Source organism: Onychostoma macrolepis, chromosome 19 (genome assembly GCF_012432095.1).
Source record: "Onychostoma macrolepis isolate SWU-2019 chromosome 19, ASM1243209v1, whole genome shotgun sequence".
NCBI classification, from domain to species: domain Eukaryota; kingdom Metazoa; phylum Chordata; class Actinopteri; order Cypriniformes; family Cyprinidae; genus Onychostoma; species Onychostoma macrolepis.
The window spans coordinates 29,960,992-29,985,071 of NC_081173.1; the positions used below are offsets into that span (position 1 = coordinate 29,960,992).

The following is a 24,080-nucleotide window of genomic DNA, read 5'->3' on the forward strand; positions in this document are numbered from 1 at the left end:
TTAAATTAAATAAATCACTAAACCAGGGCTAATTCCCAAACTGGGGTATGTAAGAAAGCGTGTAAAAAAAATTAATTAATTAAAAAAATAAAAGATATCCAAAATTACAATAAATAATTTAAACAAACTCTTTATATTATTGTATATTTTTACTTTATATTATATAAAAACTACATGTAAAAAAATTACCAAAAAAATCTGCACCTCAAAAACGTCAAAATAAAACAGTTACTAAAAAAAAAAAAAAAAACACTTTATTTGTCTGCATGTGCTGTCACAGAACTGTAAACATGCAAATGTATTGTTAAATTGACATATTAACTTCTATCTCAGTAAAATCTATACTTCAAGTAAATATTTTAGGTCAAAGGTGTTCGGCTGACAAAAACAGTTTGGGAATATCAGGTCAAACCAGTTTATTACTGACTGACATTAAACTGCTTTACAAAACAACAAGGCTGATAGTTGACAGGTTGCATTCAGCTTGATATAGACCGGGACTTGATTTTATCTACAGGGATTTGACTGGTTTATGACATTACTGGTTAATATTTCATATCATATTACAACAGCCTTGATTACCTCACTTCAGAAGCTGAAGGTTATTAGATTCTGATGAAAGATCACAAACAAACAGTCTTTTTCTGTTGCAAAATAAGACCAGGAACATTTATTAAAAAGTGTCATCATTTCCAGCCACCGCCAGCGTTTTTGCTGATTTTCACTGAAGTTTCATGGCCCCCAGAATATTTTGTTGTATGAATATCTGAACATGCAATACATCAAAATAAACATCAGATCCTCTACTTTCAAACAACAAAATAAGTTTTATTAAAAAATAAGTCACATGATTTCAGTGGTTTGCCGCTGGGGACGAACGGAGAACCAGCGTCAGTTTCATCAATTTGAAGACATTTTTAATTTTAATTTGTGTAATTAAAAGGATGAGTGGTAGTTAATAGTCTCTTACTGGCCTGTTTAGACAAGCTCTACATAAAACAAACTAACTAAACAAGCCCTGCAAATTAATAATAATTTGTTTTTTTAAAAATCACATATATACAGACACTTTATATTTAATGGTATTTTATTATTTAAAGTGCATTTAATATACTATACTTTGAAGAAAGTATTTGCATTGGGTTTGTAAAAGCTGTTTTTATGCATGTTATTTTTGTTGCATTTACACACTTTTGACCAGCAGGTGTCACTAGTGTGTGGTGTTTTGAGCGCTTTGAAATTCGAATTAGTTCAATTGATTCTAAGCTTCAAAAAGGTTTGTTTCTCCCATCATTATTTCATATGCATACGCTTACATATGCAGATCGTTGGTTTCTGCATCTTCTTGGTCTGTGTTTTTGATCGGCACTTTCTAGACTCATTCAGGAGATGTGTAATAGCGCCCCCTAGCGTATAACAGTGAAAACAGAAAGAATTGGCTAAAAACACATCTCTTTCATCTTTATTTGACCCTCTAACTCTAGAACTCTCTATTCTAATTCTATTCTTACAACAACAACAAAAACTTGCCCCTTTTAGACTTGCACTCTATTCATTTACTAACTGCTTGTTTTCTTTAAAAAACACACACACACAAAAACACACTAGCTTCTCTATTCTTTTTGTATTCTATCTATTTCTTTTCTTTTTATTTATTATACAATTAACAAAAGCAAAAAGGCCTCTAACACTAGCTTGCTCTATTCTTTTTATATTCTAACCGTTTTCTTTTTATTTATTATATAACTAAAAAAAAACCTTGCTATGTGTACTGAGACTTGTCATAGCACTTGCATATTATTGCTCTTTTGTTGGTTTTGATTGCTTCCATTGTCCTCATTTGTAAGTCGATTTGGATAAAAGCGTCTGCTAAATGACTAAATGTAAAAACACAGAAACCCGGAAAATTCTGTGTTTGGCAGGGAAAGAGTTAAAGATCTGGCCGTGTTGACACGTCTGCAGGACTGAGAGAAAGACAGACTTCAGAGACGCGCTGCAACAGAGCTCGACTTTCAGAAACCAGAGAGTCAAAGAGACTCACAGTCTGGATCCCTGACACTCTCAATCACGACAACACTAACTGCACGACTTCTTCAACTGCAGTCCAGTCAGATCTACGTGCAAACACGGCTCTCGAGTGCAATTTTGTGATTTGTTATGATGTGATTTTCCAGCCGTGCCTTGCAGACTGGATTTGTCAGAGAGTTTGGAGTCGACTGCAGTCTGTTAAAAACAGCTTTAAAAAGAACAGAACAGAAAACAGGTTTTGAGATATGTTTTGAGTCGCTTGCTTCTTAAAAACAAACACAAAACACCGGAAAGGCATCAAGACATGCTTAGGGCCCTTAGAATTTCACTTAAAAAAATATATAATTTTCTTAAATTACATTTTTTTCCCATTTTAATTTTTCTGGACTTTGTGATAAATCATAAAGCAAGTATAATCAACTGAATTCATAACGCTATAATAATTTAATAATTTATTATTTTTTAATAAAACTAGGGCCTTTTAATTTTTTCTAATTTTTTGTATAAATTTTTCTGTATTCTATTTTTGTCTTTTATTTTTTCTAGATTCCTTTCATTTATTTATTTTTTCTAGTTAAAATTTTTCTGGACTCTTTTTCTGGTTTTAATTGATTGTATTTGTATTAAAAAAATAGCACAGTTTACATTTTCAGGGCCCTATGAAATGTGTTTTATTTTTATGCAAATTCCATTTCATTTCTCTCAAACTCTGTGTTTTCAGTTTTCATTTTTGAATAATCCACTACGTATAAAACATTAAATGAATTAACCTTTTAAAATGTATTCAACTGAAAATTAAACAATTAATTTTATTTTTGGCAAACAAATTGCTCCAAAACAGAGATTTACTGTTAAAATTAATACATGGAAATACAATCATATTATTATTATTACTTTGAGAAGAACATTCTACTGTACAATATATTAATATATTTATTTTTCAATTTCTTGTGAACATTGCTCCTTTTGCTTTCATTTTAATATGCACATGCAGAAACACTTGAGTACTCAGCTGATGTTAAATACTTGTATTAGAGTGCTGTTTGTTGGGTGAAGATAACGACATAAAGCACATCACTAACGGAAGAGCTTCAGATTTTATCAGTACATTTGTGAAGTCTGAAGTATGTGATCGATTATAGTAAAAGGTTTGTTGTTAAGAGATTCTTGAGTGATTGTGTCACTGTTTCGCTGGTATACAGACACACCCGTCCTACAGAAAACACCTCATCACTGTGATGTTATGCTGCCATGACAACAGACCGCATGATTATGATACTGTAATAACTCACGCTGACATCACCAAACACAGAAATAGACATCAGTAACGCTGATCTCTAAAGATATCCTGGTTATTTTAATCCTGACGTCTGAGTTTGATCAGAAAACGCATTTGCACTACTTGAAAACTTTGAAACTATTTGAAAGAGCAAAATGTCAAGCTCATATTTTTGCTCTTACACTTTCACAAATTCAGTAAAATTGTTTGTTGCCCAAATCGTCCTTTTAAGATACTTTTCTTCAAACTTCTGTTTAAATGTATGAAAAATGAAAAAAAAATTATAGTAATATATTAATATGTTAGTACAGTAATATAATTTTTTTTTTTTTATTATTATTATTATTTTAATCAGGTAAAATAACATTTTTTAAAAAATTCACTTTTTTCTTAAATCATTCAGCTCGAGCAGTGTTATTTTAGTATCATTAAGATACTATTATAGTTTTTTAATAGTTTGAATTAGGTTTTATTTTCATTTTTTATTTTTATTCATTACAAAATTATTCAAGGTTTTATTTTATAAAGGTTTTATTTTTATTTATTACAAAATTACTCCAATTGAAAACGAAAACGGAATAAGATTAAAGCTAACTCAAAATATTAATAGATACTATAAATAAATAATAATAAACAAATTAATTCATTTAAAAACTAATTTTGCACATTACAAAATTACTAAAATTAAAAAGTTTTAGTAATTGTGTTTATTTGCCATTTTTATTTATTTATTTTATAATTTTTTTTTTAAATGTTCCTATCTAGCTTTTATTCATTTTTATTTTAGTTTTAGTTATTTTAGTACATCAAGTTGAACTAAATGAAAAGGAGAAATGTTACCTTGGCAACTAGCTGAAATAATGAAAATTAATTAAAAAAAAATATATATATTTTTTCAGTTTTTAGTTTCAGTTAAGTATAATAATCACATAGATCACAATATGTTTTATTTCTGTACTTGCTGTATTTCTGACTGACTCGGAGTGGGAACTAGTGACTTAAAGTGGCCTTTACACCTTTAAGTTGAAAACAGCACACAAAATCTTTATGAAAACACAAGATAATGAGAAAGAAAGAGAGTCTGGAACAGAGATGATCTTACGTCGCTGTAATTCTCCCGAATGACTTTATAGAGCGCAGGAACCAGAGAGCCCTTGTCCTTCAGAGAGGCAGCGTAGCTGGAGACGGCCGTCTCTGGAAGAGTCTGAAACAGCAGAAAACACCTTCAGCACACGATCTCAGAGAAACGATGAAGATGATGATGAGAGAGAGACCACGCACCTTAAACTCAGACAGCCACTCCTCTACTACGCCTTGATCCATGGCCAACATCTTCCCTCATCTGCTGCCAGGAGATCTCAGCCTGAAACACAAACCCATCACAAACTCAATCAACTAATGCACATTACCATAAAACCCTCTCAAAGTGCTCTTTCAATGAGAAACAGGACTGTTCTTGCTCTTTAGAAATAAAAGAACCGGACTTGATGTCCTACAGTATGTAGAAGTGTTCACGACACCCAGTTCAGTGCTGTTGTTGTTAACTAAAACTATTATAACAATTAATTGAAATAACTGAAGCTTTGGCGACAAACAGAAAGACATCATTTGTGGTTGAAGTAGTAAAATGACTAAACCTAAAAATGAAGAAAAAAAAAAGAAAAAAAAATGCAACCAATCAAACAATCAATAGATGTTTTCCACATTACAAAATTACATTAAGTTAAAATATTAAACGCTGAAAATATTAAAAACGCTAACTCAAAATATTCATACACAGTTTAATAGCAAATAAATAAATGATACATTTTAAAACAAACAGATATATTGCACATTACAAATTGACTAAAATTAAAAAAATATATACAAATATTAATAAATACTAAAATAGTACATAACTAAATTAATAATATACATAATTAAAAACAAATAATTTTTGCACATAAAATTACTAATTAATTTCAAATGAAAAATAAAAATATAAAAATAAAAGCTAACTCAAAATATTAATAAATACTATAATGGTACATAAATAAGTGAAAATTAATTTTAAAAATAAATATTTTGCACAATACAAAACTACAATTTAAAAATTGTAATAAACTGAAAATACATTAATAAAAGCTAACAAAATGTCAATAAATACTATGATTGTACATAAATTAATAAAATCACATTAAAACAAATATTTTGCACTACAAAATTACCGTTAAAAATTTAAATGAAAACACAAAAGTAACAGCAAACTCAAAACATTAATAAATACTATAATAGTACGTAAATAATACTAAAATAACTGACTAGTTGCACTATGAACGTTAGTTTCAAAACTAAACTGTGTATATGGCCACCAATGAGCTCATTATGAGCTCATATGTCTAACCACATTTATATAATTAACATATTCACAATTCAATTCACTCTGATGAACAACAACAACAACAACACTGGCCAATCATAACAGAGCTCATTTACATATTTTAAAGGTACAGTAGCAGAAACTGTTTTCACTTTCTCTGACTCTCTGAAGGCTGTGGCTTTAACCTTTGACCTCTCGCTCTAAACAAGGATACGAGAAATGCTGGCGTGTGGTGAGGAAAATCAGATTAACAAACATAGCGTAAGGCCAAAAATAAGCACAGAGACGCAGTTTTTACTCCAGGGATCCCCGCAAATTACATCAGCAGATAACTGTGCTGGTTAACCTGCCTCTAAAAAAAGACACAGACTTTAACTAGTTAACTAAAGAGACCTGTTTATATGACCACAGACTAAACAAGCAGTTATGCCAGATTTACAGTAGCTCAATTCTGAGTAGTGAATTTCATATTTTTTCCTAAAAATTGATATCTCGCTGTTCTTGAAATTTTAGTCAACAGTGATATGTATATCACCACATACAACTTACGGAAATGTGATAAAAAAAATAATTTATGAAAAAATTAATTGCAATTAATGAGATAAATAAATTAAATAAAAAAAATTATAGAAGAATTAAGACAAAAATATTTAAAACAATAAAATAAAATAAAAATAATACATTTAAAATAAAAATTACAATAAAATAAAAACAATTAAAATCATTTAAATAAAGTTTTATCTATAACTGTTGGGCATCATTTTTTTATGCAAACAATAAGGGTCAGTTAAAGGCTAGTAAGTAATTAATTTAATTTGCAATAAAAAAATTAATAAATTAATTCAGTGAAGGATTCATCAGACTGATTCAAAGCAGAAACTCTTGAGTGCAGGAGTATGTCTGAATGACTCATTAAAAGAATCAAACTCAAATGAGTCATTTGTTGTGAATCTGACTAAAATTCATATTACTTATGGTGTGTTGCTAGAGATTCAACGTCACTGGAAATACTGGAAAGACCACAATAAACATGGCACTCCAAAACATACATTATTGTTAATGTTTGGGGTCAGTAGAAAAATGAATACTTATCAAGTATGCATTAAACTGATCAAAAGTGACAGTCAAGTCAATTATTATGTTACAAAAGAACAAATAAATGCTGTTCTTTTGAACTTTCTATTCATCTGTGAATCCTGAAAAATAAAATATATTGCGGTTTCCACAAATATTGAGCAGCACAACGGTTTTCAACATTTGATAATAATCAGAAATGTTTCTTGAGCAGCAAATCAGCATATTAGCATGATTTCTGAAGGATCATGTGACACTGAAGACTGGAGTAATGATGCTGGAAATTCAGCTTTATGTCACATGATTAAATTACATTTTAACAGATGTTCACGCAGAAAACAGCTTTTTTAAAATCGCAATAATTTCACATTTTTGTTGTTTTTATTGTATTTTTGTTCCAATAAATGCAGCCTTGGTGAGGAAAAGAGACTTACTTATAACTATCAAAAAACATGCCTTACAAAATTCCAGTTTCTGGCAAGAGATTAATTCAAAAGATTCATGATATTTATATTCTCTCACAGACATTTTCCGTGGGTCTGATTTCCACCCGCTCTGACTGTCTCTCTCTCTCTCAAACTAACTTACTGTCGTCAGTTTTTCCTCTCGTTCGGTCTCTCTGCCCAAAACTTCTGTCCATTCCCCCGTCATATCATGTGTGAGTCACTCCGGTCTGTTTATAACCTCTACAGCTTCTTACAGTCAACGTCTCTTGACAGCCATTAGTCTGCAGCTCTCAAAACGCTCTTTAATTAGCACAGAGAGCAATCGACAGCAGAGAGAGAGAGAGACAGACAGAGAGAGAGAGACTTTGTAAACACTCCTTCATTCATGGCTGTATTGATTAGCCTGAACCACCCCTCCTTTCCACGCTGATGGATTAATAAACTGTTGCACAGCTTGTGTGAGTCTTATCCCGAACACGAGCGATTGGATTAAGCGACTCCAGTGCCAGGAACGGCTTTCCGCTTCAGGAAAGGGATTTTGCCCTGGTTTCCTTCTATGGTGGTGGAATGGCCGGATTCAGAGTTATTTTAAACGATTGGCTCTGGACGGAGAATCAGCTGACGCTGCCGAAGGAAGAAATGTAAATGTTTGGTGCTCGAGTGGTTAATCATCAATTCAACAGCCCTCGTTTATCACCTGACGAGTCATCTGAGGAATTTAAACACGGGTAACCTTTGACCTGGTAGAGCCGGAGGGATGATATCTGTTACTGGCCTGATCCTGGAACTGTAATTCACATTCAAACAGATTAATGCAGACTAGAAGCTGGCAGATGGGAAAACGAAAAGAGAGTGAGTGAGAGTGAGAGTGAGAGAGAGAGAGAGAGAGAGAGAGAGAGAGAGTGTGTGTGTGTAACAGAGAGAGAAACTGAGTGGAAGGGATGAATGGGAAGGGAGGGAGGCAAAGAGGGATGGATGGATGGTTGGATGGAAGGAGGGAAAGATGGATGGATGGATGGATGAAGGGAAAGAGGGATAATGGATGGATGAAGGAAGGAAGGAAAGATGGATGAATGGAAGGAGGGAAAGAGGGATGGATGGAGGGTAAGAAGGATGGATGATGGAAGGATGGATGGGAAGGAAAGAAGAATGGATGATGGATGGATGGGAGGAGGGAAAGAGGGATGGATGGATAGATGGAGGGATGGATGGATGAAAGAGGCAAAAAAAAGGATGGATGAATAAGATGAACGGAAAGAGGCAAAAAATATGATGGATGGATGGTAGGGATGTAACGATTCACTCAACTCATGATTCACTTCGATTCACGATTTGATTCACAATATTTTTTTTTTACAAAATGAGAGTTAAGACAAATTATAAATTAAATGTGTCCTTTTATTATTACTTGGACAAAAATCTGCATTTCTTTGTGAAATTGAAATATAACAGCACTTGCATATTATCGCTCTTTTGTTGGTTTTGATTGCTTCTATTCTCCTCATTTGTAAATGGCTTTGGATAAAAGCGTCTGCTAAATAACAATGTAAATATAATGTAAATGTAAATAACAAAACTAAACTGAAATTATAAAACAAACCCCAAATCAAATAAATAAGTAGCACAAATAAAACAAGTCTCTTCAAATAAACAAAATAAGGCTGTCTGTGCTCTTTCCATTTAAAATGAGAGGCAACCACTGCATTTTAATCATGATCCAAACAAAGATGCTGCATACATGCCACATGAGCAGTTTTTAATCTAAATTAGACTGTATAATTTCGAAATTTGAAGCAAAAACAGAATGGTCTGACTTCAGTTTTGTGAAACTATACATAAATATAAAACTGAAACAGCAGACGAGCTGAATGAGACGCAGATTCACTCTCTGCCAGCAGGTGCCGCTTTAAGCATTTCCTTGGTTTCCGCCGTAAACAAAGCAGTGCTGCACTTATGAACATTAATATGCATTATACAGAGGCAAGATGAAAAGAAAAAATACCATCTAAACTTTTCTAAAAGACAGTAATTTCCCCGCAGACATACACTCATATAAACTCCTACCCCTAATTGAATCGCGATTTGTTTAGCATTTCAACTGATTTGAATCGTCACACATTTGAATTGATTTTCTACCGGCTCACGGTTAATCGTTACATCCTTAATGGATGGATGGATGGATGGATGGATGGATGAAGACACAAAAAAGGATGAATGGATAGATAGATGAAAAGAGTCAAAAAAGGGAGGGATGGATGGGTGGATGGAGAGATAGATGAATGGATGGTTGGAAAGAAGCAAAAAAGACTGAAGAACAGAAAGAGGGTAGGAGATGTCTTTCTCGACTCATTATTTGATCAAACTGCCAAATTAGAAGATTGTTTAGATAAAAGGATCGATTAAAAATATACTGAACAGCTGCATCTGTGTCAAGACAAGTGAAGTCGATGCCACTGGCTGAATGAACCACACAACAGGAAACAGGAAGCAGCATCCTTTCAAACCACACGCCCCTGTCTGCTAACATTAGACCTGCGTCTAAACCCTCAGAGATCAGATAAACACGCTTAACCCTGAAAAACACACAACCACAGATAAAAGAACACATCACCCAAAAATAAATAAATCATTAGTCTGTTCAAAACACAAAGGGTTTTACAAGACTTCGGGCCAGATTTACTAAATAGGGCAAATTCACGTTAGAGCGCAATTCCATGAAAGCGCAGATGAAGGGGAAAATTCTGCGGGTGATTTACTGACACATCATCTCATTTCCATAATAACCAGCGCAATCTACCAAGAGCAGCGCAAATTACCACCTGCTTTTAAGTGCCCCTATTATACCATTTTTAAGGCTCCTAATATTGTTTGGGAATCTCCTACAATAAGTTTACATGCATGCAAGGTGGAAAAAGCTTGTTTTCTCAAAGTATGCGTTTAATTTCAACTAATTTTCCAGCGATTCGTTCAAAGCAGTTCTAAGATTCAGTCGCTCTAAACCACTCCTTTCCGTGAGCCTGCTCTGCTCTGATTGGCCAGATGGCCCAGTCCGTTGCGATTGGTCTACCACGTACATCGCTTTGGAAACGATAGGCCCATTAGTTCTGTATTTTGAACGCTCGATGGAAATATAAGCATCTATTATTTATCATACTTACAGGTTGTGATTCAGTGGAGCCGCTGGTCTAAATAAACTGGGTACTGAACTATCTTTCAAGAGCAAGACGGTCAGATGGTAATCGAATGACTAAGGACTCGTTTAGGCTGTATAGAGTCGGTTCTTTATTTTGGGAGACAATAACTTTATGTATTGTGCACTTTCGGATTAACAACTTTGCAGATCGTTTACATTCATATACAGCTACATTACACACGGCATGAAAGGCAATATTGGAAATGGCATAATAGGGCCTTTAAATTAGGGCTGCAAGATTTAGGCAAAAATTTCTGATTTAGATTAACATAAAATTGTGCAAGATAAAATGCAATTTTTTCAAAAGAGTTTCAGGTTTGCTGCACTTGTCTGTAGGGCTGCATAAATAGCCAAAAAAAAATTATAAATATATCAATATGAATAAAAGATATAATAATTTTAAAATAACAGCTAAGTTAAATTTAAAGTTGAATAATTCAGTTTGGATGCGTAAATCAAATGTAGGGCTCTTTTCATGATCTCATTGCAATAAGAATAATACAATAATACTCATTGCAATAAGAATTTTTTTTGTTAAAAAAGTATAATTGTGATTATATCAGTATGAATAAATTATAATAATAACAACAACAACAACAAGCTATTATTATTATTACTACATAAAAACTAAAATATTAATATTGTCAATGCTATTTCACTGTTAAAATAAAACAGAATGTAAATATATATTTTATTTTGCGGTACAACTATGTGTAAAATGTGTAAATGAACAAAGAGCTGCACTTCACTCCAAAACATATCTTGAAACAGTGCATATATTCATTTAATTAAACTGGAGCGCAACATTTCATTTAAAACCAGAATCTACAATAGAGTTCAGTTTTATTTTGATTATTTGTTCAATCCAATTAAAATATACTACACGTGTACTTTGGGCTATTTTTAAGGTGCTTCATATCCAAGCTTATTTGGAGCAAAAAACAGCCAGGGAATGACTTTTTAAATTATTTAATGGTGTAAACAACTTGAAAGTAAACAAACCCTTGAATATCAACACTAAAAAGGTGCATTGATTTATTTCTCCAGCAAAACTCAACATAAAACAGTCAAACGGACTGGTTGACCTCCATCATATCGCAGCAAAGTAAACTCCAGGGTTGAGAAGCAAGCGCATAATATCCCTGAACACTTCCACATCACAAAAGCCTGAGCAAAAATAGTCTCTGCCAAGAGCTTAAAGTACAGAAGAAGAGCCCAGAAGTCAGCGACCCGCGCCGCGCTGATGGAGCATATTTATAGGATGCATCATGGAAGGACTGAGTGAGTCAGACGTGTGTGGAGATCCAGAACACAAGCACTGAACCTACAGACACACTCAATACTGGAAATCAGTACACAGGAGATTTACAACACAGCATTCTTCACTTTGGCTGCTGTACAGCAGTATGGCCTTAGGATTTCCGCAATGCGGAAAATGTGAACAGAACCGCAAATTACTGTAATGGAGAACATCACAAAACATGGCAAAATTTGGATGAATAAATCAAAAGTAGGGCTGTACAGTTAATTAAATTGTGAAATGGTCTGTGAATATAGACTTGCAAAAGACTGCCATTTAAACAAAGTCTGCAAAATAAAAGTTGAGTTTAGCTTATAATTCAGTTTGGATGAATAAATCTAAATTATAGTGCTTTAATTTAAACAGTAAACCTCTATTGTGCAGCCCCAAAAAAAATCTAATTTAATAACATTTTAAAAGATTCAATTAAAGTTTTATGAATTCATTTGATTACCACAGTTTTTAACAATAAACATGAAAAAAAAGGAATTGTTCAAATGTAAATTTACATTTAAAAGATTAGCCTAAATAAATGGCCAAAGATCTATGTATTCATTGGATTACCACTGTATTTTAAAATATAATAAATTTGTATTAAATCATAAAACACAAATTCCAGAAAAATAATTTAAAAAAGACAACACAGAACTTTAGGGGGAAAAATAAATAAATAAAAATAATTTTAAAGGGGCAGTATTATTGTAAAATTTTGAATACCTTTCTAAATTGCTATCATTTTAGGAAATCAATTCATTAGACATCCTTTTTGATTATTACAATTTAATTAAAATATTACAATTTGAATTCAGAAAAAATAAATAATTAAAACAGACAACAGATCATTTAGAAAAATGTAAAAATTAAACATTTTGTAGGGCCCTATTATTGTAAAATTATTGTATTATGTAGACGAAATACTTCCAAGGCACTCACATGGTAAGATAAAAAGCCTTTAATGTGCTGGGTTTAAATTGTTACAAATAGTTAAAAGTAGATTATTGTATTATTGATTGATTAACTACTTAATTAGCCTATTAAATTGTAATAAATATATATATATATATATATATTCAACTGATTAATCATCCTTTTAGATTATTAAACTTAATTAAATCAGTAAAAAAATGGAATCTGGGAAAATAATTTTTCTGAAGAATTTCAGAAATAAATTCCCAGGGCATATTGTTATATAAATTACTAAGCTGTTAATAAAATGTATGAATTCAATTGATTAGTCATCTTTTAAAATTGTTACAATTTATTTAATCCTTTAAAAACAGAATCTAGAAAAATGGGGGGGAAAAAAAAATAATAATAATTTATGAAAAAATAAACCGATTTCATAGGATCCTACAGTACAGTACAGTATATAGCTGACAGTAAACAGAAGCACCAGCAGAGAAAGAGAGCTCAATCAGACCATTACACGAGCACTAAAGCTCTCCTCCTCTGATTGCTCCATAATGGAAACAGTACATATTCAATCTCCAGCGACAGACGCCACCGTTCACTTCTGATCTGATGGAAACAACAGGCTTTTTAGATCCAGCAGCATGACAAACATATCATTAGAGCTCAATTCTGAGACTCGGAGGCTTGAGACTCCTGGAATTACTGCAGAGTGTCTGATTAAAGCCCACGGAGAGGTAAATACGGCGCCCCGCTGCGGCTCACTGTGAATACGGGGTGTAGAGACGTTAATGAGAGTCCTCCACGCTCCCTGCAGACGGTAAAGCCACCACACATGCAACCTACACAACAACACTTTAGACGTTTCTGCACAGATGCAGTGGTATTCACACAGAGCGAGATGTTAAAAGAGGCTGAAGTCAATCTGAAATGCCGCTGGCAACCTATTTTATTTCTGCAACCTAATATATAGAAATATGATACTCAAAAAATGACTTGATTTCTCTGTCTGCAGGTGACTGGATCAGGAGAAGAGGAGCTGCTGTAAGGGACTGGAGGGGGAGGGGCTACGAGAGGCCTTGATGACATCAGCAGCAGAAGAAAGTCGTTTCAGAGGTGGATAAAGATATTCAATTTTGATGAAAGATTGCAAAAAATAAAAAAATAAATAAAATTTAAACCAGGAAAGTATACTTAAGTAAACAGGACTTTCATGACAATAAAAAAGAAAAAATAATAATTATTAATTATTTTAATAATAATAATAATAATAATAAAAACAATACAAAAAATCTATAAAATTGAATATACACACACACACACACACAAACTCATGTATACAAATTAAAACAATTATATTAAATAAATTATTATTCATATTACATTATTATTCATTATTGTAATAATATAAAATAATACCAATATAAAAATAAAAATGCATATTATTCAATAACATATATAGAGCAGTGTTTAGGACAATATATCATAATACAAAAATGCTACTATATGTATTATTGATAGCGACAAATCATGTATAGTTCACCCAAAAATTAAATATGGTAAACCCAGAAGCTCAACTTTGTTGTTTCTGTAAAAATATTAAATATTAATATAATATTAAAATTAATTGTTTTGGTTTTATTTATATTAGTATTTATATTAGTATTAGAAAGTTGTAGAAAGTCAACCATCACTGCAGCCCTCCACCAGTCGGGGCTTTATGGCAGAGTGGCCCGACGGAAGCCTCTCCTCAGTGCAAGACACATGAAAGCCCGCATGGAGCTTGCTAAAAAACACCTGAATAAGATTCTCTGGTCTGATGAGACCAAGATAGAACTTTTTGGCCTTAATTCTAAGCGGTATGTGTGGAGAAAACCAGGCACTGCTCATCACCTGTCCAATACAGTCCCAACAGTGAAGCATGGTGGTGGCAGCATCATGCTGTGGGGGTGTTTTTCAGCTGCAGGGACAGGACGACTGGTTGCAATCGAGGGAAAGATGAATGCGGCCAAGTACAGGGATATCCTGGACGAAAACCTTCTCCAGAGTGCTCAGGACCTCAGACTGGGCGAAGGTTTACCTTCCAACAAGACAATGACCCTAAGCACACAGCTAAAATAACGAAGGGTGGCTTCACAACAACTCCGTGACTGTTCTTGAATGGCCCAGCCAGAGCCCTGACTTAAACCCAATTGAGCATCTCTGGAGAGACCTAAAAATGGCTGTCCACCAACGTTTACCATCCAACCTGACAGAACTGGAGAGGATCTGCAAGGAGGAATGGCAGAGGATCCCCAAATCCAGGTGTGAAAAACTTGTTGCATCTTTCCCAAAAAGACTCATGGCTGTATTAGATCAAAAGGGTGCTTCTACTAAATACTGAGCAAAGGGTCTGAATACTTAGGACCATGTGATATTTCAGTTTTTCTTTTTTAATAAATCTACAAAAATGTCAACAATTCTGTGTTTTTCTGTCAATATGGGGTGCTGTGTGTACATTAATGAGGAAAAAATGAACTTAAATGATTTTAGCAAATGGCTGCAATATAACAAAGAGTGAAAAATTTAAGGGAGTCTGAATACTTTCCGTACCCACTGTATGTGTGTGTATAATATATATAAATAAAAGAGGTCGACCGATTCATCGGTTTTGCCGATTATTCGGCACCGATAGCTGATTGCCCCAACTATCGGTTATCGGCAAAAATCCATGTCGATAGTTTTCCGGTTTTCAACCGTTGCTAGAGTGGCTGAGAATGAATGAATAGAGTGGTTTTCTATTAAATTACATTATATTTGTCCCAAATCGTTGTGAATGTACATAATGACTTCACCCTAAGCTATAAATTATGTATTGTGCATTTTTCAGCAGAACGTTTGTCTTTCTGTGGCTCTAATAAAGTCTGTATGCTTCATATAGAGAGCTGTAATAGATTGCGCGTTCTCTTTCCGCTTGCTGTTTTTTTTTTTTTTTTTAAACACCGAACTTCAAACTCATTTATGCCACATTGTTCAATCTTGAAGCAAACTTATGTCCGTTTGGTGATTAAATAAATTGTTTTAGACCGCCACTTGATTTGAACGCAAAGCGTCTGGTGTTTGTGTGTGTGTGTTACGTCTGAGTTCTCCTAGACGCAGCGCTGCGCTTTTGCCCGGTGTGTGACTAACTTTTTTTTTTTTTTTGGATTAGATAATTATCAAGTGTTAAAAAATAGAAGCATATAAAGTGTGTGAATACACATACAATATCCATATGCATGTAATATATATTTATTTATTTTTATTGTTCATGGTTTTTTCAGGGAATTTACTGTTTTTATGGGTTTAGCTTTAGTTAGCTTTATTAAAGCACTGTATCATGACATCAGTATCATGCGTTGAACCGTTTCGTGAAATGAGTGTGTTGTTACACACCTAATTTATGATAATATAATCTACAACATATTACTAGACCACTATAATTATCATAATACTGCAAATTATCCATTAAATCTAAGTTGTATTTTGCATTAAACCACATTAAACAACTCATTTAACAGGCTAAAAAAAAAAAAGCACACTTTTGTTGCACACTTTCACCATTACTTTGTGTTACTTTATCACATCATCACAAAAGAAACATGAAATCAAACAACAACGCTGTAAAACCACAACTCTAAAGTTCAGTCAAACTGACTCTCTGTATGAGCGCCGCAGTCTAAAACGAGAGAAATGACCAGATCTAAAAACATCCATCAGCCGCTGGCCACAACCCAGATTTCTGCCAGACGAGCTGTGGATCCTCCTCTTCAGAGAAACCTCAAACCACTGCACGCCTAAAATCTAATCAATCTGGATCAAATCGCTTTAGGCCTGATAACGAGAAGACAGAAACGGCCCGCCGAGAGAGTCGAGATGTTGACAGAGGATGATTCAATCACATGAACTCACAACACTCCAGCATCCTCAGGAAAGGAAAACTGCAAACGCAGGAAATCTGACGGTAAGCTCTCAGCCAACAGGTTTCACAACCAAAAGAAGGAATGGTTATGAACAATATCTTCTCATACAGTCAAGTTTGCTGAGCCAGTTTCTTTAGAGTCACATGATCAGGTCAACCTGAAGCTCACAAAACACCCATCATTCACAAAGTTCACATGCCCCGCCCCTTTATTGATTTATTGTTAACTTATTACATAATTAGAATAATGCGACTATGATTTAATCTACTAAATTTATATATACAGCACTTTTCACGTTACACAGTTTCAAAGGAGCTTTACACAAAATCATGATGTTTATAAAGTCTTAATATCATAACGCCTTATAGTCACGTTCAGCAGATTAGAGCTGGACAGTAATATAGTTATAATTTGCAGCAACACAAGAAATCAAATAGTTGAGATTTGCTATATATATTGCTTTGAGTGTACCGTATGTATACAAATAAAGTTGGATATACTTACATGTCCAATTTTATATAAAGTGATGGACGAAAATATAGTTATATTCTAGGGATGCACCGAATGTTCGGCAACCGAAATACCTTTTTTTTTTTTTTGCTATTTTCAGACGAATAATTTAGGAAGCAAAAAGACCCAATAAATTGCACCGAACAATGACGCGAGTTACGTGACAAAATCAAATAGAGGCGTGGACTCTTTGTAATGCAGCAAACACGTCGGCAGTGTGGAAGCATTTAAAACGGTCCAAAAAAAGACGCAAAAATCATTATAAGCACCGACAGCGAGAGACTGTTTAGTGCTGCGTCTCATGTCTTCGATGAGAAGCGGAAGGGTGGTTGTGGTTACTGTATGATGATTGAAATCGTGAAATGGCCTTAAACAATTAGTAAATAAACTGCAGAATGTTGTGTTTTCTAATACAGCAAACAGCGCTGCACGAGCTCGCGGCGCCAGGGTTCAAAGTCCAAAGCTCGAGGAAAATCTGCTTCATTCAAGAAGGGGGTCTCAAAAATGGCCACAAAATATTAAATTTACTAACTTATTCATTTTAAGTTAAATTGTGCTTTGTTGGTATAATGTCTGCTAGAATGTTTAAAAAAATGTTCAGGGTTAAATCTTTTTAAATTGTTGTTTTGTAATTTATTTTTTCTTTGAAAAGCAAGACAAAACAGTAAAAAGCACATTTTGGCTATTTAACTCGGCAAAATACATGGGGGACAAATTTGAAAAACCATGTGTTTCATTTTGTTCGGCTTCGCCCAAGAATTTTCATTTTGGTGCATCCCTATTATATTCTATGACAAAATAAAAAAAAAATAATAATAATAATAATAAATAAATAAATCAGGCAGCTGAGATTTGCTATATAGCTAGTGTATATTGCTTTAGTAAATATTAATTTACGGTCTACCAGTAAAAGTGCAGTGCTATCAGTGCTATACATTAACACATTTTACCAGAATTTTACTACAAAATCAGCACAGAAAATGTAAAAAGTCAGTGGACTAGTGCTAACAAGTGCACTATTTGTCTAGAAAAAAACAAAAACAAAGCCAAGACCACCTATTAAAACATTAGCATAATCCAACTATGATGTAATCTACAAACAAAATGGTAGCACTATCAACTCCATTTAATACATTTTACCACAAAAACAGTAAAAAAAATCAGTTGACTAGTACTCAGGAATAAACACCCTCCCATTTCAACAACCTTAAATGTGTCCATCCACTCGCTTACCGTTTAGTTTTAAACAATTTATTTATTTTTTTACACATTTAAGTCTGGCCATAAGTGCACTAAACACCCACAAAACCAAGATGATTATGATCCATTAAAAAAAAAAATAAACTGTGCATAATGCAACTATGATGTAATCTACTAATAAAAAGCGTAGCACTATCAGCTCCATTTATCGCATTTTACCAGAATTTTACCACAAAAATCAGCAATGAAAATGCCAAGTCAATAAGACTGCCAATAAGTGCACTATTTCATAAGCACTTAAGAAAAACCCATAAAACAAGATCTGTTGAAAAATTAGCATAATCTAACTATTTTAACCTACTAGTCAAAGTGTAGAATTAACTCTCAGCTTCATTTAACACATTTTACCAAACTTTTTCTCTTAAATTATACCACAAAAATCAGCAAAGTTCATATAAAAGGTCATCAGGCTAGTTCCCATTCTCCCATTTCAACCTTAAATGTGTCCATCCATTCATTTACCACTTAGTTTTAAACAAATACGATTATATAGGCCTATGTGCTTTAAACTTCTCGTATTTGAATTCATATAAGCCTGTCAATAAGTGCTCTATTCCACAAACCCTTGACAAGTAAAAGCCCACAAAACAAGATCTAATAAAAATCTGCATAATCCAACTAATTTAACCTACCAGTAAAAGTGTAGTACTCTCAGCTCCGTTTATCACATTTACCATGACTTTACCACAAAATCAGCACAAAGTAAAAGTAAAAAGTCATCAGACTGGTTCTGAGGAACAAACAACCTCCCATTTCAACCTTAAACATGTCCCTGCATTAGTCTCAAACAAATACGCTTTTATACGTGCTTTAAACCTCTTATATTTGAGTTCACATTTAACAAAGGTGTGCTATTTCACAAACACTTCACAAGAAAATCCCACAAAAAACAAGAAGATTAGGATATGCTGGATTAGTTTGACGTCCAAACACGCTCCCTCGAGTCACACACACGCTTCAGTCTCCTGGTGAGTGTGTGTGCTGACTGAAACGTTAACACACACTCACATTCCTGACTATTCCTGTTTTATTTTAAGTGCTCTTACCGTCCGGAGTCCGAATGACAGAGGAATATCCCACAGAGCGACTCCCTCCTCATCGCACAAACGTTTCTTCATTTCCTGTTTCAAACCTTGCCAGCCACACCCACCCACACAGACCCGACAGCCAATCAGAGCGAGGGCCAGTCCGCACGAGGGCCATGAGAGCGCAGGAGGCTGGGTTTCGGGAGGGGTGTGAGGGAAATCTGCCCCGTCTGCTTCGACCGGTGCTGCACAATTAACACAAACTCACACTCACTCCACAACCGCAGAGAGGAAAACCAGCAGGATCTGACACCATTCTGGCTCAAATGAGGAGACGTGACCCTCGGTGACCCAAAACAACCCCGAGGACATGCTTTCAATACATCCACGGACGCAGAAGAGCCCATTAAAGCACTTCCACTTCTACACACAGCACAATAATGGCAGGAAACCCGGCTTTTAGCAGTGTACTGGGAGCTTCAGGAACTGATGAATGACAGATGAATGAGGGAGGAAAAAAGACGACGCATGATGTTCACGACCAACTAGTCAATTAGTGAGGTTTAACTAGATTCAACTCAGCCCAAAATGAAAAATCTCATCATTTATCTATTCTCATGTCATTTCACACCTATATGATTTAACATAAGGCAAGAGTGAGTAAATGATGACAAATGGTGAACTCCCCATATAAAACTCAATTACATTATTTTTGGCTGAAAAATAATTGCAAAAATATATGCACTACTCTTCAAGTAAAGTTTTTTTTTTTTTAAAGAAATTAATATTTTTATTCAGCTAAGATGCATTAAATTGATCAAAAGTAACAGTAAAGACATTTATAATGTTACAATAGATTTTTATTTAAAATAAATGCTGTTCTTTTGAACTTTCTATTCATCTGTGAATCCTGGAAAATAAAATGCATCACGGTTTCCACAAAAATATTGGGCAGCACAACTGTTTTCAACATTGATAATAATCAGAAATGTTTCTTGAGCAGCAAATCAGCATATTAGAATGATTTCTGAAGGATCATGTGACTCTGAAGAAAGCAGAAATGACGCTGAAAATCCAGGTTTGATCACAGAAATAAATTACATTTTTAGATACACTCACATAGAAAACAGCTATTTTAAATTGTAAAAATATTTTACAATTTTTACTGTATTTTTAACAAATAAATGCAGCCTTGGTGAGCAGAAGAGACTTCAAAATGTGTATTTTTTTTAATTTTAGTTTACAATTAAATTTGATAGTGCACAATTATAATATAATAAAAGAAAATTATAATAAATGCACAACATTAAAAACTGATACTATTTTGCACACCTTTATTAAAAAATAAAACTAAAAAAAAACTAAAAAGAAATCATTTAAAATACTAAAAGTGAATTAAGGTATCACAACATAAATATAAGTAATTCAGGCAACTCAAGTAGCCTTTTTCGTTCTCATCCTCACACACAAACAACTCTGTCAGCAGCACACACGGCTCTTTTCAATGCTTTGTCACAATTTTGAGTCTCTATTTAACAAGGTGTGCTCAAGGATATCTTGTTTACTTGTTACTTTCTCAGACAAAACAGCAGATCCTTCAAAACAGCTTCGAAAAGTGGCTGTCATGAACCTCACAACTGACCCAAACATGCACCCTGACTTCTAGAAATCGAGTAAATTGCATTTTTGCATGCAATACGCATCAGGCGGTTCTTGAAGGGTCTGAAAACTTTCGAATGACTCGCTTTCACAACGCTGTGAAGCCAAACGTCAAGCTACGGCATTATCATTACTTTTTTTCTTTCTGTGATGCATCAGAGCCATCACCTAAACTTGTATCTGTCTTAAGCTCAAATGCACGTGATTGGACCGTTTTTGTTGTTTCGTGCGCCTTTCGGTGACTCAATCTGCGATGTTTTTCGTGTGGAGGAGTCGTGACAGTCGTTCTGGTGAGGCTGTTCCATCTTGAACACCAGGAGGAGGATAAAAGGATACTGATTATCTTCACTGCCATTTAGAAAAGCTTTTTATTCTACTTATACAAAGTACTTCACTAATGGACTGCCAACAAAGAGAGAAACGGGTTACTCAGGGCACGAGCGGCCACAGCTAACCTGAACTCTGAACAAACCCAGACCAGCTTAATTAACAACCTTAAAGGAACAGTTCGCTTAAAACTGAGAGATTAGAGACTGACAACATCGTTTTAGTCCATTTTATGACTTCAGATGTCTTAGAAGATAGCAGACGAGTCACATTTTTGGAGCTTGACAGTTTTGGTCACCATTGACTTTCACTGTAAACTGGAAAAGGCTGCTACGAATATAGATATAGTAAAAGTATGAAAGGAAATGATTTAGCAGTTGATATTTGGTCATTCTGAGAGTATTAGCTGATATCAGCTGATATTTGTATCTGGTTGGTCGATTAACAGAAGTCTGAACTTTGGAGAGTAAACTCCTGTTTTCAAATGCTTAGAGTAAATCTTTGAGTAAACACTTGTTATAAAAAACATTTTTGGAAATATTGCACACACAGACTGTATCTATTACATGTGGATATGGTTTGATTTCTTATTCAGAGTCTGTTCCTTAAAAAAAAAAAAAAATTATTAATTAATTAATTAGGTACCACTTTAAAATAGCCTTCCTTAGTTAACCTTTCCTAATGCATTAATTAGCATTAACTAACAATGTATTTGTTACAGTAAATAAAAAAAATACACCTGTTCATTGTTAGTTCATGTTAGCTTAGGTTCATTTCATTAAATAATATTAAGAGAAACAAGTTTGTTTTGTTTTTAAAAATGTATTAGAAATGAATTAGAATGTATTAGAAACTACATGTTGAAATTAATATTTACTATGATTAATTAATGCTTTAGAACAATTGTTTGTTGTTAGTTAACTAGTGTTAATTATTGTTATTATCTAATATACAGTTGAGGACAATTATTAGATAACTGCAAAAAGTCATTAAAAATGTCTGCAAAAATACTATTTAAAAAGAATTGTTTTAAATTAAATCATTTTAAAAATGAATCTTAAATTATTCATTATCTCATTATTTAAATTCATTTCCCCCCCCAAATATTTCTTCCTTAAAAAATATTAAAATAATTTGACTGAACCAGAATCGTTAAAATGAATAATTCTTTTTAAATATATAATATTCTATATATTCTTTTAATAATATATATATATATATATATATATATATATATATATATATATATATATATATATATATATGTGTGTGTTCTTCAATCTATATATAATTCCAATCTGCATTGGCAAAAACTATTGGTCCACCACTATATGGAAAATGAAACATTATTCCATGATGAAAAAACAAACATGCATTTTACATTTTGTGAACTTTTCCTTTAAAGAAACCAGGCTAAAACACCATGGAAAACCAAACGAACTGAACTCCAATGTCAGCTGTTCATATACAGATATAAATTTCACAAAAGCCACCAAAGATGATTTTCTGGAAGGCGAATGATATTCTAATCCACTACGCTACAACATTTGTCCCTCACACGCCAACGGTTATTCAAATAAAACTAAAATTGTCGTCACAAATTAGCTGAACAAGTGTGAAAATACTACTCTCACTCACCCTGAGGACGTTCCTGTCCCTGTGGGAGATTGACAGATGCACAATATCCACCTTTAGCACAGAAAAATTAATCACACCTTTTATGAAACACTAATGCTGCTGGACTCCAGACACCATTCAGAGAATTATGCAACTCAGACACGACACAGCCTTCTGAGTAACATCAGAACAAATGTGTCCTGTCAGGAACATCATGAAGCGAGCAAGACCATCACGAACAGAAGCCAAAACAACACATAAAACACCACACCTAATTCATGTGACTAAACGTATGGGATACGTCATGACTTGAGCAATCCTGCAACAATGTTTCACTTCCAGTTTTTGCTCATTTATCTTAAAAGCAGAAACTAATTACACACAACATCCTCTAAAACTGGGAAACACCATAGGCATTCATTCCCCACAGCGAGTGTTTTCAGTTCAAGCGAACAAATCTTTATCAGATCCCTTTACAAGTCAGTTAGTAAACATTTGAACACTGAACAATACTACACAAAACTAAACTGCTGAAGCCATCTTGTAATTGTCTGTAAGGTACTTTCCAAGTTTTATGGTAATTGCTGTATATCACCAAGCACAATGGCATAATTCACACTGGCAGTGAATCTACAAAAAAATCAAAAGCATAAAACAAATATATATTCTAATATTTTACCAGTAGGTGGTGCTGTCATCAAACTTGCATGATATTCTCAGGGAATTGTGGCAAAAATATGATCACATTTTTCTGTCAATACGCAAAAGTGTTGCCGAAATACAACCTCACTTTCTGTTTGGCGTCTTTACCAGAAAGTTCATTATGTTTCTGGAGAACGGTATCAAACACCAAATACTCAATATGTGATTTTTGTGAGGACATGATCTGAAGATGATCTGCACCAATTTTGATGAAGATTGGACAACAAGACAGGGCTGCAAGATAAATCGCAATGAAATCACAATTGCGATTAGGCAAAAGCTGCAATTGTCATGGGCATTAGGGCTGTCAAAAACTAAATTTGAAATTTGTACTTTAATAATATAAATATTAAAATTATATTCAAATTTAAAAGGTATAATTTGCCACAGCCATATCACCCTGCAGGCCAAGACTAGTTGCCCACTGAAGCTAAGCAGGGTTGAGCCTGGT

General features: G+C 33.7%; 1 protein-coding gene across 5 annotated transcripts in view; it reads right to left on the reverse strand.

Moving 5' to 3' along the window:
• hycc1 (hyccin PI4KA lipid kinase complex subunit 1) overlaps positions 1-24,080 on the reverse strand; it is a 50,366-nt gene that overhangs the window by 21,810 nt on the left and 4,476 nt on the right. For 2 of the 5 annotated variants that reach the window (XM_058753253.1, XM_058753249.1), the window contains exons 2-3: positions 4,589-4,670; positions 4,410-4,511 (exon numbers count right to left, since the gene is read on the reverse strand). In XM_058753253.1, coding sequence (XP_058609236.1) covers positions 4,410-4,511; positions 4,589-4,639 — 153 coding nt within the window. In that variant the 5' untranslated portion in view covers positions 4,640-4,670. Of the gene's footprint in view, positions 1-4,409; positions 4,512-4,588; positions 4,671-7,328; positions 7,539-19,345; positions 19,412-22,948; positions 23,129-24,080 lie in introns of those variants that run through there. The other 3 variants (XM_058753251.1, XM_058753250.1, XM_058753252.1) reach the window with 3 other exon arrangements.